The 15,295-nt window shown below is 39.0% G+C and overlaps 1 protein-coding gene across 5 annotated transcripts in view; it reads left to right on the forward strand.

Moving 5' to 3' along the window:
- LOC124805364 (importin-11) overlaps positions 1-15,295 on the forward strand; it is a 176,231-nt gene that overhangs the window by 132,360 nt on the left and 28,576 nt on the right. For all 5 annotated transcript variants that reach the window (XM_047265914.1, XM_047265912.1, XM_047265917.1 and 2 more), the window contains exons 15-16: positions 11,199-11,356; positions 13,178-13,274. In XM_047265914.1, the coding sequence (XP_047121870.1) occupies positions 11,199-11,356; positions 13,178-13,274 (255 nt within the window). The remainder of the gene's footprint in view (positions 1-11,198; positions 11,357-13,177; positions 13,275-15,295) is intronic.

A 15,295-nucleotide genomic window follows, 5' to 3' on the forward strand; every position in this document is an offset into this window, starting at 1 on the left:
TCTGTGCTTCCTCTGCCGCGTGCAGTGTCTGGCGCAGCTTAACTTAGCATCGCAGTCCGTCGGCTATCGTTTCAGTCGCACGTCCTGCCCTCTGGGCAGTTGATGCGAGCAACAGGACAGAGAGCCTCCTAGTGGAGAACGTAAGAACTGCTTGCAACAACCTGCTCGCAAGAGAACGGATGATTTGTCTCAGAGCGGGTGACTGGTGACCGTTCACCGCTCCCCCCACCCTCGGAACTCGCCCGCTCAACGTTCATCCCACCGTTCTCGACTCTAGCCAGAGCGTTGAGCAAAGCAACTCAGGTCTCACTCTGGTCTCTGCGGTCTTAGCTCACGCAGTAATACAGCTTGCGGCTCGACCTGCTTGACTCAGCGCCTCTGCAACGGAGTTTGTCTCTATTGGATATTGTTCTTCGTAGTAATACCGCTATGTATATTACATTATTATGTTATGTATACATCATTTGTTTTTATTTTATTTTTATTTATTTAAACTGATCAGATTAGATTCCTGAAGACTCCTCTTACTAGAGGATTTTTAATATGGACACTACAATTTACACTTTCATTACGAGCGAACCGATAAACGTATCGCAAAATGTGATACACCAATATTTTCCTTGTTTTATTCTGCGTAAGGCTATATGCAGCACTTTAGTCTTACAGTCAATTTTTTTTTTTTTTTTTTTTTTTTTTTTCCTTATTCTGGTACGGATTTTGCAATTTTAGGTGTCTTTGGAAGGAAACGTTCACTTTAAAAATATATGGCTTGCGATGTATTTGTACGAGGTTAATGAAATTTTAATACATTATAGCCAAATATATTGTTAATGTAAATCTCAAGTTACAACGTTTTCCGATCACCCAAAAAACCACGATGGTGCAAAATAAATCAATAATCAAAAACTTTGCAATATCGTGGAAATTTCAATAAACAATACAAAATTCTTACTCATTATCTGTGTTACTTCAAAATAGGATCAAATAAGATCAAAATACAGGTATAGTACTGGAATAAACCAAGTTTAAATGGCAATGTGCCTTCCATTTATTTTCTATTGTGAATGAGTGGTGAGTCATGGAAAAGAGCTAGCTCATTTCAGGGAGTGAACGGTTCTGATCTGATCTCTGAAAAGAACAGCTTTGCCCATCTCTAACACTCAGTAGCTCAATACGGGCTTTTGTTGAAGTTTCGAGAACATACCTTCACTGAAGAGTCAAGCAGTATATTGCTCCCTCCTACGTATATCTCACGAAGAGACCATAAGGCAGTGATGCTTCTAATGATGGCAACTTTGATAGGGTGAAAGTGCTACAGCATATGGGAAATAATCATGAAGCAAACTGCATCAGACAACTTGAACAGATGGACAAGGTTCGCATTGATAAAGCAGAGTATGCAACACAGTTGGCTTCAAAGGAGTCCAGAAAGAAGAAAAGAAAAAAGACTTGGAAAAAGAACAAGTGGATGATGTACAGTATGGTGCAAGGTGCTTGTGAGTGACTAAAAATAAAAAAAAAATTAAGCATATATTAAGTGAGTTGCAGTCTTCCGAAACTTTAGAATTTCCTGAAAATTTACATTTTCTGGCGCATTTTTCCATAAATCTCAGAAACAACTTCGAGTAGAGTATTCAAATTTTCAGGGAGTAATAACATACATATTCTGAGTCTACTGAACTAAAAGAAGAACATAATGTTGTGTATAATTAAAATTATTTAGGATAATTTACAAAAAAAGTAAACAAAATTTTAACCATATAATTAAAAAAATTTATTTCCAAAAGCAGTGGCTTGAAATGCAGTTATTGTAGTTCAGTGGACTCATAACATACAGTTTAATATCCTGTTAAGTTTCATGTCAATGGCTACAGTGGTTCCTGAAAAACAGGGAAGCCACGTCACTAAATTTAACATTGTCGGGTTAGGGCGTTCCAACTCCCCTTAAAACAGCATGCCACGACACTTTCAAACTAATAGTAAAATCTCGTGAGGATTACGATGCAGTTATGGGTGTGGCAAAGACCCAACATCTTGTCATATTATACCTACTCACCTGAACCGCTCAAGCTGCTCACGATAGTCTTTTGCTAGCTACCTTTTTCAAATGGACCCAGCCCACCTCAAGGAGGAGCTGGAAGAATTAGGTTTCAGTGTCCAAGTGGTTTCCCTCGTGAAAATGCACTACACCAATAAACAGACCCCACCGTTTATGGTTATCCTGATTGATAATGTAGAAAACATGAAAGTATTCCAGCTGAAAAGAATCGCAAGTGTCAATGGAATACAGGTCAAAAAGTTTTGCATCCAGGGTCAGAGGGTACATTGTTTTCGGTGCCAGGGCCTAAATCATGTAACTATATTCTGCACTATGCTGCCCAAATGTGTAAAATGCGCTGGGCAGCATGAAAGTCGTGAGGGCAAAGCAAAGCCAGAGGAAACATCCCAGTGCTGCATGTTGCTCGCTACCGCAGGTGTGACAACTTCCTAAAGGCAGACACTAAGCAGCGTGCCAATAACAACCTGGCCTGACCAGTTAGTCTTGGCCTTAGTTTTAGTAATGTCATGAGGGGAAAGGGTATCGCAAGCCCCTTGCCCGCTCCCCCTTTCTCAGGCTGTACCAGTGCAGCCTCTTGTGGAAAATGATGCAAATGGTCACTGCCCACATGCTGATGTAAATCACGCCGGCCAGTGGGCTGAAATGATCAACCCAGTCTTCTCCGCAAAGTAAGTTGTTTGTGGGCGCAGACCAAATAGGGAACACCTGGCTGCCTCCAGTACTACTGAAGTCTCCAACGGGCACGGACCGAATAGAGAACACCCGCCTGACCAACAGGCCATGGTAGATGTTTGCTGGAATGGACCAGAGAGGGAAATGCCCACGAAACGTAAACACCTCCGCGAATGAGGACACTGATGCAAACTACGATGACTTAAGAGATGAGCTCCGCTCTCTCATTAAAACAGTCAAAAGAGTTGCTCCAGGCTTTTCCCACTGTCCTTGTGACAGCAGTGCAGATATATATAAGTACTGCATCCACCTGACTGCTTTGATCCAACACTTTCAGTATGTCATGTGAGAAAAGTGAGAGTTGGGTTTTACGTGATTGATCTTTTCAGAAGCCATGGCGATTGATATGGAGGAGGTCATTCTGTTCACAATACCTCATTATATATGAGCTTGCAATATGTTCTAAAATTCTGCAACAAAACAGTGTCAATGATATTGGATGGTAGTTTTTTTGTATCAATTCTACTACCCTTTTTGTGGATGGGTGTTACCAGGGCTTTCTTCCAACTACTAGGCACAGTTTTTTGTTTGAGGGATCTATAACAGATTATAGTTAGAAGAGAAGTTAACTCAGCCACAAATTCAGCACAGAATACGGTAGGGAGTCCATTTGGCCTTGGAGCTTTGTTCAATTATAATGATTTCAGCTGTTTCTCAGTACTACTGACACTAATACTTATTTCACTAATCTTTCCAGTGGTATGGGGATTAAATTGGGGCAAATCTCCTGAATTTCCTTCGTAAAGGAATATTTGAAAACAGTGTTAAGCATTTCAACTTTGCTTTGCTATCCTCAATTTCAGTTCCTGTCTCATTCATTAGTGACTGGACACTAACTTTCGTGCCCCCAGCACCCTTTACATGCAACCAGAATTTCTTTGGGTTTTGTGAAAGGTCATAGTTTCTTTGGGTTTGCTGAAAGATCATTCCCGGCGGGGTCAGGGATTTTCTCTGCCTCGTGATGGCTGGGTGTTGTGTGATGTCCTTAGGTTAGTTAGGTTTAAGTAGTTCTAAGTTCTAGGGGACTGATGACCATAGATGTTAAGTCCCATAGTGCAGAGCCATTTGAACCATTTTTTGAAAGATCATTTGACAATGATCTGCTACAGTACTCATTGAAGGCTTGCTCTCATGACAGCCAAACACTTTTCATTCAGCATCTCTCTATCTACTCTTCATAGTGACTGTATACCATGGAGGGCCCCTCCCATTTTGAACTGTTCTACTGGATACATATCTCTTCATTGTGTGGTAAATTATTCCTTTAAAATTAAGCCATAGTTCCTCTACAAGCTCCTGCAATGTGGTAAAAGTTTAAACTTCCTCATTGAGATATGACACTGCCGATTTTTTTGTGTAGTTTACTGAACATAGATATCTTTTTTCTTGTTTTATTTGTTCTTTGGTAATCATTGTTGCCACAACTACTTCATGTTCACTGATGTTTCAATGTGGACATCCTCAGAGAGTCAGGTCTATTTGTTGCCATAAGTATTGTAGTGTCGGTAGCTGGACCGACACTGTGGAGTTGATTTCTGAAAATGAACTATAGACTAACGCTGGGGCCGATAGTGCACGCACAGCATAACGCAGACGGGCGTGAAGTCTGGAACATGAGAACTTATAAATGAATAAGAAGAAAAGTATGTAGATGCTTAGTACTTATCTTTTCTTTATTCCTTGGAATACATCTCTCTTGAATACACGTAAGCTATAGGCACTGATACAAATGTCTCCTTGCTAGTTCGTAGCCATTAACTTCTGATGGCTATTCTGTCTCTCGGCTAATGAGAGAGAAAGGCTTCGTACCACTGGGCGATAGCTAGGTTCGCATACAACTGGTCGGTAGCTTGGTTCTCGTACAACTGGGGGTCGAGTCCACTCTCGTATCACGAGACCTGCCTTGGTGGTGGCGCTAGGTCTGCGATCACAGTGGCGACACGCGGGTCCGACATGTACTACATGGACCGCGGCCGATTTAAACTACCACCTAGCAAGTGTGGTGTCTGGCGGTGACACCACAAGTACCACTCTATTTTCACCTTGAGTGGGGTTCTGCACTCTCTGGTCTAGGTAGTCTCCAGAGAAGGCATCTGGTTTAGAAAGCTGTGTCCTGGCATTATATAACCAAATTGAAACTTTCCAAAGTCTCCAAGTCTTTTCCACATACACAGTCTTACATCATTCTCAAACCAAGTGGTAGCAATGATTGTTAAGTCTATGCAAAATTCTACCAGATGGCTTCCTCTATTCATTCCTCTCCCAGTCTGTATTTTCCTACTATTTTTCGTTCCTTTTTGAACAAGGAAATTCCAGTCCCCCTTCACAAATTTTTCTGTTCTTAAATTATCTGTTTTTTAATCTCGTCACACAATGTTACTGTTTCTTTATCATTTGTGGAGGATATAGTAGGCAAAACTGATACCTGACAGTTACAGTGAGGTTGGCATGACTGGCACATCTCCCTCAACCATTCACCTAACGCTGTTTTATATATGTTTCTGTGACAGTGCCTCATTGTTATCACAGTTTTATATGGCTGTTGTTTTCGCCTGAATGTGTTTGTATTGTGCAGCTGAAAGGTGGCAACAGCTCTGCCAGCTGTTAGGAATCTTCGTTAGCTGACTCCACTAGAGGCATATAAATGTTCGTACTATTGTGATGGCTTTTTGTCTACCTTGTCTGTGGTAATGCAGTCAGTATATTGTTCACAGTAACTCAATCATATATCTATTTTCTTATTCATTATTAGACCTACTCTTGCATTACCCCTATTTGATTTTGTATTCATAACTCATCTGACCAGAAGTCCTGTTCTTCCTGCCGCCACAATTCTCAAATTTCCTATTTATCAGACTTCAACCTATCAGTTTCCCTTTCTACATGCCCAGTTAAGGGTTTCGACATGCCAGCCTCCAATTTGTAGAGAGCCAGTTTTATTTCTCCTGATGACTACATCATCCTCAGTAGTCCTGCCTGAAGATCTGAATGGGGGAATATTTTACCCCCAGAATATTTCGCCTAAGAGGATGCCATCATCCGTAAGCTGTACAGTAGAGCTGCATTTGTGTGAAAAAATAACAGCTGTAGTTTCCCCTTGTTTTGCAGCCTCTTGCAATAACAATATGTTGACTGAATGTTACAAAGTCTGATCAGTAAGTCCTTCAGTCTGTTGCCCCATGCTTCTGCTGAGAAGGTTACAGCCCCTCTATGTGAACGACACGTTTCTCTGGCATATACCCCACCATTGTGGTGGGCTACCTGTATCATTGAGGCATGCAAGCCTCCCCACCTTGGCAAGGTCCATTATTTATGGGGATTCTGGGAAAATATCCACCATTATTTTGTATTTCACATGTGACTATGTAACTTCCATATTATGGGGATAACATTCTAGTTTTTCATTGGTAAACAAATGAATGAACATAAGGTCAGGTGTCTAGTGATTTTGTAAATAAAATTTTGTGCCTCCATGATTGACGCAAAATTCTAAGTAGTTTTGCTGTTATGTAAAGTCAATAAATGAATCACTAATCTGTACAATTATTTTGTGATATTACTGGGACTGGAACAGGGGTGGCACAGAGAAAGCAAAAATACTAAATTTAATCTTTAGATATTGTTTCACTCTGGAAGATTGTAGTACGGTTCGTAGGATTGCCAAAAAGACGGACATTGAGATAAATGATCGAGGAAAAACTACTAAAATCATTTGACAGGTGTTAGACAACTTGATCTGATAGGATACATGTTCTATTTGTATAGTTTATTAGAAAGAATTTCCTTCCCTTCTAGGAGTAGTTAATCGTTAAACACTAACCCAGGGAAGCATTCCAAGCAGTTGGTATAAAGAGCAGATTGTCTCCGTTTTCAAGAAGGATAATTAGGTGGATACACAAAACTATAAACATATATTGTGGACTTCAGTCTGTTGTAGAAATATGGAAAACATTTTTTGTACATGTATTACACCTTTTTGGAGACCAAAAATCACATCTGTAGTATTCTATGAATGGTAATTGTGTGAAATGTGGGTCACTTCGTTCAATCAGTAACATGTTCCTTGACTTCTCCAAGGCATTTGATGTACTTCCACATTTTTTCCTAGTGAAAAAAATGTGAAATAATGGGGTACGAGATTTAGGATTTGTAAGTTGATAGAACTCAACTTGTGGATCTTAAAAGGGCAAAATTGTCAGATGTGAAAATAGATTAAGGTGTACTCCAACGAAGTTTTACTGGATTGTTGCTATTTATAACATATGTAAATGACAGATAATTGTAGGGATTCTCTCTCTCTCTCTCTCTCTCTCTCTCTCTCTCTCTCTCTGTATGTGTGTGTGTGTGTGTGTGTATATGTGTGTGTGTGTGTGTGTGTGTGTGTGTGTGTGATGAAGATTTTAACGTTTTTGTTTAATTGTTTAGTTTTCTGTGTGTGTGAGGGAGGGGGTCAGGTTGTTTATGGGTAGGGAGTGTCTGATAGTTCTTTGAGGGCAGAGAACAGAGTTCTATTGCAGAAAGCTGTGCATTCCTTTATTATTTGTTTTCCTTTGACTACGGCTTTTTGTCTGTGATAGTTTTCTTCTGCTATTAGTTTTTTGTTGGATAGCCTTTCATGCCTATAATGTGTTCAGTAAATGTAGAATGACAGCTGTTTTTCTTTAATGATCTTCTGTATTTTGTTTATCTGATGTAACGTTTCTGTTTGTATATCCTATACAAATTGATTTGCAATCCTGGTATGTCAGTCAGTAAAAGCAGTGTGTTGTATTTGTTTGTGTTTGTATTGGTTGTGCTTAGTTTTCTCTTTAATGATTTACCTGTTCTGTAGGTTATTTTTAGCCCTTGTTTTTTGAGGTTCTTTGGGTTCACGTGCATCTGTGTTCTGTGTGTCTGCGTTTACAAGTTGGTTACTAGCTGGTTTGTGTGTGTGTGTGTGTGTGTGTGTGTGTGTGTGCGCGCGCGCGCGCCCTCACGCGTGTGCGTGTGCTCTCTACATGTCCCCCTTATTTTTGGTTTAGTTTTGTGTTTCAGTGTCTCTATAATGCTTTGTATCATGTCCATTCTCTACAGCTATTAGTTTATCTGTAACTCATTTTTGACATAGTCTTCACTGATAGGAAATTTTTTCAGTCTGTGCAGCATATGTTGGAAACCAGCTAGTTTTTGTGCAATCTGCTGATTAGAGTATTTGTGTATGGTTGTGCTGGTGGAGGCAACTTTCCTGCATATGGAGAATTTGTGTTGTCTGTTGTGGCCATGACTTGTGAGGTCAAGGAAATTTAACATTTTGTCATTTTCTGTTTCTGTGGCGAAACTCATTTTTGGGTGAGCTGTGCATATGTCATTGTGATGATGTTATATGCAAATGGATATTTCACCTAGAAAGCATATGTCGTTGTCTACATAGCAATACCAGTATACTACCCTATATTGTTTGCATCTTACTATTAATTCAAATATTTTGTTTTAATGTGATTGGGGAAGTTGTTGGCTAGGAGTCCACTGACAAGTGACCTCATGGGAAGCCCATCTTGTGAGTAGAACTGTTTGTCAAATGAGAAATATTTTTTTCTCTGTCATTAGTTGTAGAATGCTAGCTGTATGTTTTATGTGGGTTTTTAGAATATCTTTCTGTTGTTCTAATTGTTGTTTGATGACATTGGTGATTTCAGTGGTGGGGATATTCGTGTACATGGATGTGATGTCGAATAATGTGAGTATGACTGTTGTGGGTATGTTGATGTCTGATTTTTTCTATCAGCTCTTCAGTGCTGTGTATACTACTGTTGTCTGTGTGTACATAATGTTCCTGTAACTATGTGTTAATTCTGTGGATAGGTGATAAGCAGGCATACTTCTGAAATTACAACTGGTTGTACTGGAATATCCTGCTTGTGAAGCTTTACTTTGCTGTTCATTGTGGGTGCCTTGCAGTTCTTTTATTTTAGCAATTTCACTTTCTATTTTGTGAATATGTGTGAGATGTTTTTAGAAGTCTCTGTGTATTTTTCTGGTATCTCTGTTGTGTCACTGGTTAGCTTTGTTATGTTATTGTCTTCTAGAAATTTTAAGGTTTTGTTTTTGTATTCCTCCTGTTTTATTATTGTAATGGTGTTGCCCTTGTCTGATCTAGAGAAGAGAACCCCATTGTTTGTAAGTTTGTTGATTATTTTTCTGGAAGTTTTTGCTTCTTCACTTTTGGTTTCTGTCAGTGTTGTTATTATTTTCCTGTATTGTGCACACTCTTGTCACACCTGCATTGAAGTTAGTGTTACTGTTTCTTTTTTCTTGTTTTATTGTGTATTCACTTTCTGTGATAAGATTCTCCACTGTCTTGTGTGCAATGTGTATGTTGATGTTGTATTTAGGTTCTTTTTCTAGCAGATTTATTTCTTGGTTAATTAGTTTTATATCAGTAAGGTTGACCAGGTGTTTGTAGAATGTGTGGCTCATTTCCCTTCTGTTTTTATGTATTACGATATTATTTTGTTTCAGAAATAAGTGTGTTTCATTGTTCATGTAAGTAGGCAGGTAGATACATTATAATTATTATTAATTACATAATTGGAGATCCGTCGCTGGAAAGTGCAACAGCTGTATAATGTCTGAATGTGCTTCTGGAGCAACTTGAAGCAGCGAAACTAGCTAAAACCAGCCATGGGAAAAACTTATCTCAGATTGAGATTTATTGCAAGAATTGAAATGAAATGAGATTTACTTGCTTAAGAGGTAGTATAGAAAAACCTCATTCATCCAACTCCCTAGAGAAGTCAAAACAAAATGGCACAGCTCAGTGATAAAGTGAAGTATCATGCAGCAATTTTTATATGAAGGGAAACAGCACTGCAAGAATCCATGCTAATTTGGTGAAAATTTACAGCAACAACTCACGATTGTAAGACACAGTCATTGGTTGTGCAGATGCTTCCAGTGTGGTCAAACAATGATAAAGAATGAAGTAGCAAACCATCTCTGTGAAGAACCAGGAATTTCAAAAGAAATGGTGCTCTAGTGTTCACAATCGATACTGGAAAAAGTGAAAATCAGTTTCCAAAATCTTGCGTAACCTTAGGAATGTGACAAAGGTTGCCACTTTCTGGGCTGGTCACACTCAAACCCGTCAAACCAAGACAGCATTGAAATGTTGCTGTTTCAAGCCAATCCAGATACCTTGTTTAGCCACCTAATCACACTGGAAGAATTCTGTATGTATCACTATGGTCACTAGACAAGGAGTAAAGTTAGCTTTGGAAATGTGTGGATTCATGACTGCCAGAAAAGGCAAAGATCCAGCCACCATTGGACAAGATGATGCCGAGTGTTTTTCAGGACTGCCTTGTGGTGCTATAGATTATGCTCATAAGAGGCAAATCATTGCAGGCACACACACTTTCGAGATCTCCATACAGAGTTAAGAAAGACTATAAAGACAATATTGCGGGAACCTGCCTGAGGGAATGTGTTTGCTCCACTACAACACCCATAGTTACACATGCTGCTTGTTTGGGCTATCAGATTTTGCCTCCACTCTTGTGTTCTCCTGGCATGGCACCCAGTGTCCTGTTGTTATTTTCTTGCAATGAAGAAACTATTGCATGGCAGGCATGTCCAGAATGGCAACAAAGTGTTTTTTGATGTGGGAAATTTCCTGAACAGCCAAAATGCTGAGTTCAATGACCAAGATCCCTGCCAACTCATCCATCATTGGAAAATGTGTCATATTGAACAGTGAATATGTAGAGGAGGACTAACACCATCACCAAGTTTCATTGTTGCAACTTGATTTTTTTAAGATGGCAATTAAAACTTTAATTACCCTTGCACATCTCACCAAATCAGAGGAATTCGGCCTCATCCAAAGGCTTACTGATAGTAGTTCTCCTCGCTCAGTATTCCTGAATAAATGTAAAAAATTTGGAATGAATGTAACAAAGTGGAAGAATGATAGTAGTGCTTAAAGTACACTCCGCCACATGCTCAAGCAGTATGATGTGTATTCAGTATTTGTTTATATATATAAAAACAAAGATGAGGTGACTTACCGAACGAAAGCGCTGGCAGGTCGATAGACACACAAACAAACACAAACATACACACAAAATTCAAGCTTTCGCAACAAACTGTTGCCTCATCAGGAAAGAGGGAAGGAGAGGGGAAGATGAAAGGAAGTGGGTTTTAAGGGAGAGGGTAAGGAGTCATTCCAATCCCGGGAGCGGAAAAACTTACCTTAGGGGGAAAAAAGGACAGGTATACACTCGCACACACGCACATATCCATCCACACATACAGACACAAGCAGACATATTTTGTTTATATATAGTTACCACAGTAGTAAAGTTGTTTTTCATGTATGTTGTGGAAGATTATTTGAATATTAAGCTGACATTGTGTTCTTTCTTTGTAGACATATGGTGAGGTAATCATCAACCTATGCAATGACATGCTGGCTGATATGAGATCTGAAGGTGTTATCATGACAATGCGCTTGGTTGAAACTTGTCTAAGAGCTGCACCAACTCTTTTCCCTGAAATTTTGGAGCCCATGCTTCCACGAATATTTGAGTGAGTGTTTTCAATAGTTACATATATTCTTTTACAATATACTGGTTTAGCATGGCTGTAAGATAGAAAAGTCATTTACTGGACAACTGCTACAAACTGGTAAAGCTAGAGTAGTTTGCAATTGTTTATCATCTTTGTCTTCCTGAAAACTGCACGTTGACAAGGAGGCATTGTTATTCTAATGATGGGGTGGTTCATAGATTAATAACTGCTGTAATTGGGTTGCAGAGCTCAATTAATGAGTTCAAATATGAGAAAAATGGTTAACATTACTAATAAATTTATATCAGAGTCCAACTGACTAATCTACTCAAATCGTATTTCAGGCAGACAAAAACTCTGGAACAGAAAAGTGCCAAAGATAGCATTCCAGTTATCTGTGGTATCCACAGTTAACAATCCCAAATTTAGTTTTCAAATAGAGCTTTGCATCATCCTTAAAATATTGCAGCAGTTTTGATCGTGGATGTTGTAAATAAGATTATAGAACTATCTGCTGAGCATAAGGCATCACAGATTTGTGTACATGAGCTCCCATATAACGTTGACATTCCTACTCTTTCACAGTTGGTTTGGGACATCAAAGTGAGCTTGCCACTTATGGTACATGCAGAGGGCTAAATATTTTCGTATATTGTTAATGTGCATAGTTTTTTATCTCAGCCTTTAAAAAATAGGAAGTTGCAAATGATTCTCTGCTATTCAAGAACTGTTGAATATTAGGCAGTGAGATATTATTTATTAACGTCTGCAGTGAAATATTTCCCAATAAATGTCAGAAAGAAATTAAGTGTAAATATCACAACTGTCAGCACACCACATGTGTCTTCCCATTTCCTATTATTTGCACAATAAAGCTCGTAAATCTAAACTGTACTGTCAGAGTTTGGTCTTCCAATTTTCGCACCCCATTTTCATTTTGTGAAAAGTTTTATTTACATACCATAACTAGCATCATATCACCATAGTCCCTTTTCCTGCTACTCTTATATGCCATTACCAAAATTCTGCACTTCCATAAAAAATCGTTTGTTTCACAATCAAGATAAATAAAACGTTATGAACATTGTCAACACGTAAATACGTATCTGTCATTTCTCAAAACCTTGCTTTAATATTTTAAACTATTTATGCTATATTAGTGGTGTACATGGGTGGGTTTAAAATTGTTGGTACTAAACTCTTTCATAAGGCGGTGGTACTGGCATGCAAGTAGTAATCTCGCTAATACAGAAAGCAAAGATCATATAATGATAGCCACAGCAATAGAAAATATCACATACAATTTCCAAAAGGCCCAATCATACCATCGTCACATGTTACTTCGGAGCACACTGTATTATAAAATCTCAAGAGCAGAGGTGGCCTGATAAATTCTGCTCCAATATGAGATTTGCCCAAACCCAGGGCTTCCTACTTTTATAATAGAGTTGTTTCCTTCCTCTTCTTCCTCTAAACTTATTAACATAATATCAAAAGGAAAATTTAGTTGAGAAAACTATGAAATTACAAAGACACAGAATGGCTTACAAGTACTAACCTATGTCAGGGACAAAAGAGGGTTTGGTTAGAGATGGTTAAATTGGATGCCACTCAGACCTGTCTCCTACCTCTCGTCCTGGGGTCTAAATGACCAACTGCACCTTTCGAAAATTCCCTGTCCTATCCCTATTTCATCCTTGATGATGGAACTTGCAGAAAAGTAAGGTTAGTGTTTTCACCTTGAAATGTGCCTATTAGTAATAACTGAATGTTGCATCCTGACATGATTACTATAATACGCGTTATAAAATTCCATTAAATAATTTTGCTTATTTACAGGGCCATTTACCGAGGTGAAGACTATCCTATGGTAATGTCTATGTACCTCTCAATCATGGCAAGAGTGCTTCTGTGCTCACGTGATGTTTTTAGCCAGGTATGTAAATAGGCAGATTTTGAAAGTTATGTATCAGTCATGAAAAGGATAAAAGTGTCACACAACAGAAAAAGAGGAAAAATTAGAATGATACAATGACAAGCAAAAAATTTGACTTTGACTGTTTAAAATAATTTTCTTGTTCTGTGTTCCATAATCTTATTGAATGTGGCATGCTGTATTTGCATCTTCTGTTCACAGATGACATCCTCTCTGTTTGTCAAACTGCTAACCCTGATATTTATTTATTTTGCAGCTCAATAAATAAGTTAGCAAGGATGAAATCTAAAGTTGTAGTTGAATGAAAGAGAGAGAGTAGGAGGTGTAGCAGTTAAGAGGGTGGTTATGAAACTTCCAGGGCATCACAAATTTATTCTCAGTGATTTAAAAGATATGCAACATGAATTAACAATACTTGCAATTCGAAATGCCCATCACTTGAAAATAGCATCATATACATGCCCACCATTTTCCTTCACACACATTTCAAGTCTTTTGCAGAAGGTAGGCATCACAACTTGCAGGACTGGCACTGGAATTCAATTAAGTTCCTCCTGAATTTGATCCTTCAGTTCCTGGGCAGTGTGTGAGGCTCACACCAGAAGAGAGATTTCAAATGACCCCAAAGGAAGAAATTGCATGCTGGAACTCGAGGGATCTTGAATGCTAGGAAAAGTCTGTTCTGGGAGTGAGATAACCAGGGAGGGTGTTATGTGGCACGTTAATGGAATGATGCAAGGTATGGCATGGGGGGGGGGCAAAGTTGTTGTTGTTGTTGTTGTTGTTGTTGTTGTGGTCTTCAGTCCTGAGAGTGGTTTGATGCAGCTCTCCATGCTACTCTATCCTGTGCAAGCTTTTTCATCTCCCAGTACCTACTGCAACCTACATCCTTCTGAATCTGCTTAGTGTATTCATCTCTTGGTCTCCCTCTACGATTTTTACCCTCCACCTGCCCTCCAATACTAAATTGGTGATCCCTTGATGCCTCAGAACATGTCCTACCAACTGATCCCTTCTTCTGGTCAAGTTGTGCCACAAACTTCTCTTCTCCCCAATCCTATTCAATACATCCTCATTAGTTATGTGATCTACCCATCTAATCTTCAGCATTCTTCTGTAGCACCACATTTCGAAAGCTTCTATTCTCTTCTTGTCCAAACTATTTATCGTCCATGTTTCACTTCCATACATGGCTACACTCCATACGAATACTTTCAGAAATGACTTCCTGACACTTAAATCAATACTGGATGTTAACAAATTTCTCTTCTTCAGAAACGCTTTCCTTGCCATTGCCAGCCTATGTTTTATATCCTCTCCACTTCGACCACAATCTGTTATTTTGCTCCCCAAATAGCAAAACTCCTTTACTACTTTAAGTGCCTCATTTCCTAATCTAATTCCCTCAGCATCACCCGAATTAATTAGACTACATTCCATTATCCTTGTTTTGCTTTTGTTGATGTTCATCTTATATCCTCCTTTCAAGACACTGTGCATTCCATTCAACTGTTCTTCCAAGTCCTTTGCTGTCTCTGACAGAATTACAATGTCATCGGCGAACCTCAAAGTTTTTATTTCTTCTCCATGAATTTTAATACCTACTCCGAATTTTTCTTTTGTTTCCTTTACTGCTTGCTCAATATACAGATTGAACAACATCGGGGAGAGGCTACAACCCTGTCTTACTCCCTTCCCAACCACTGCTTCCCTTTCATGTCCCTCGACTCTTATAACTGCCATCTGGTTTCTGTACAAATTGTAAATAGCCTTTCACTCCCTGTATTTTACCCCTGCCACCTTTAGAATTTGAAAGAGAGTATTCCAGTCAACAAATTCTCTAAGTCTACAAATGCTAGAAACGTAGGTTTGCCTTTCCTTAATCTTTCTTCTAAGATGAGTCGTAAGGTCAGTATTGCCTCACGTGTTCCAGTGTTTCTACGGAATCCAAACTGATCTTCCCCGAGGTTGGCTTCTACTAGTTTTTCCATTCGTCTGTAAAGAATTCGTGTTAGTATTTT

This window comes from Schistocerca piceifrons, chromosome 7 (assembly GCF_021461385.2).
Source record: "Schistocerca piceifrons isolate TAMUIC-IGC-003096 chromosome 7, iqSchPice1.1, whole genome shotgun sequence".
NCBI lineage: Eukaryota > Metazoa > Arthropoda > Insecta > Orthoptera > Acrididae > Schistocerca > Schistocerca piceifrons.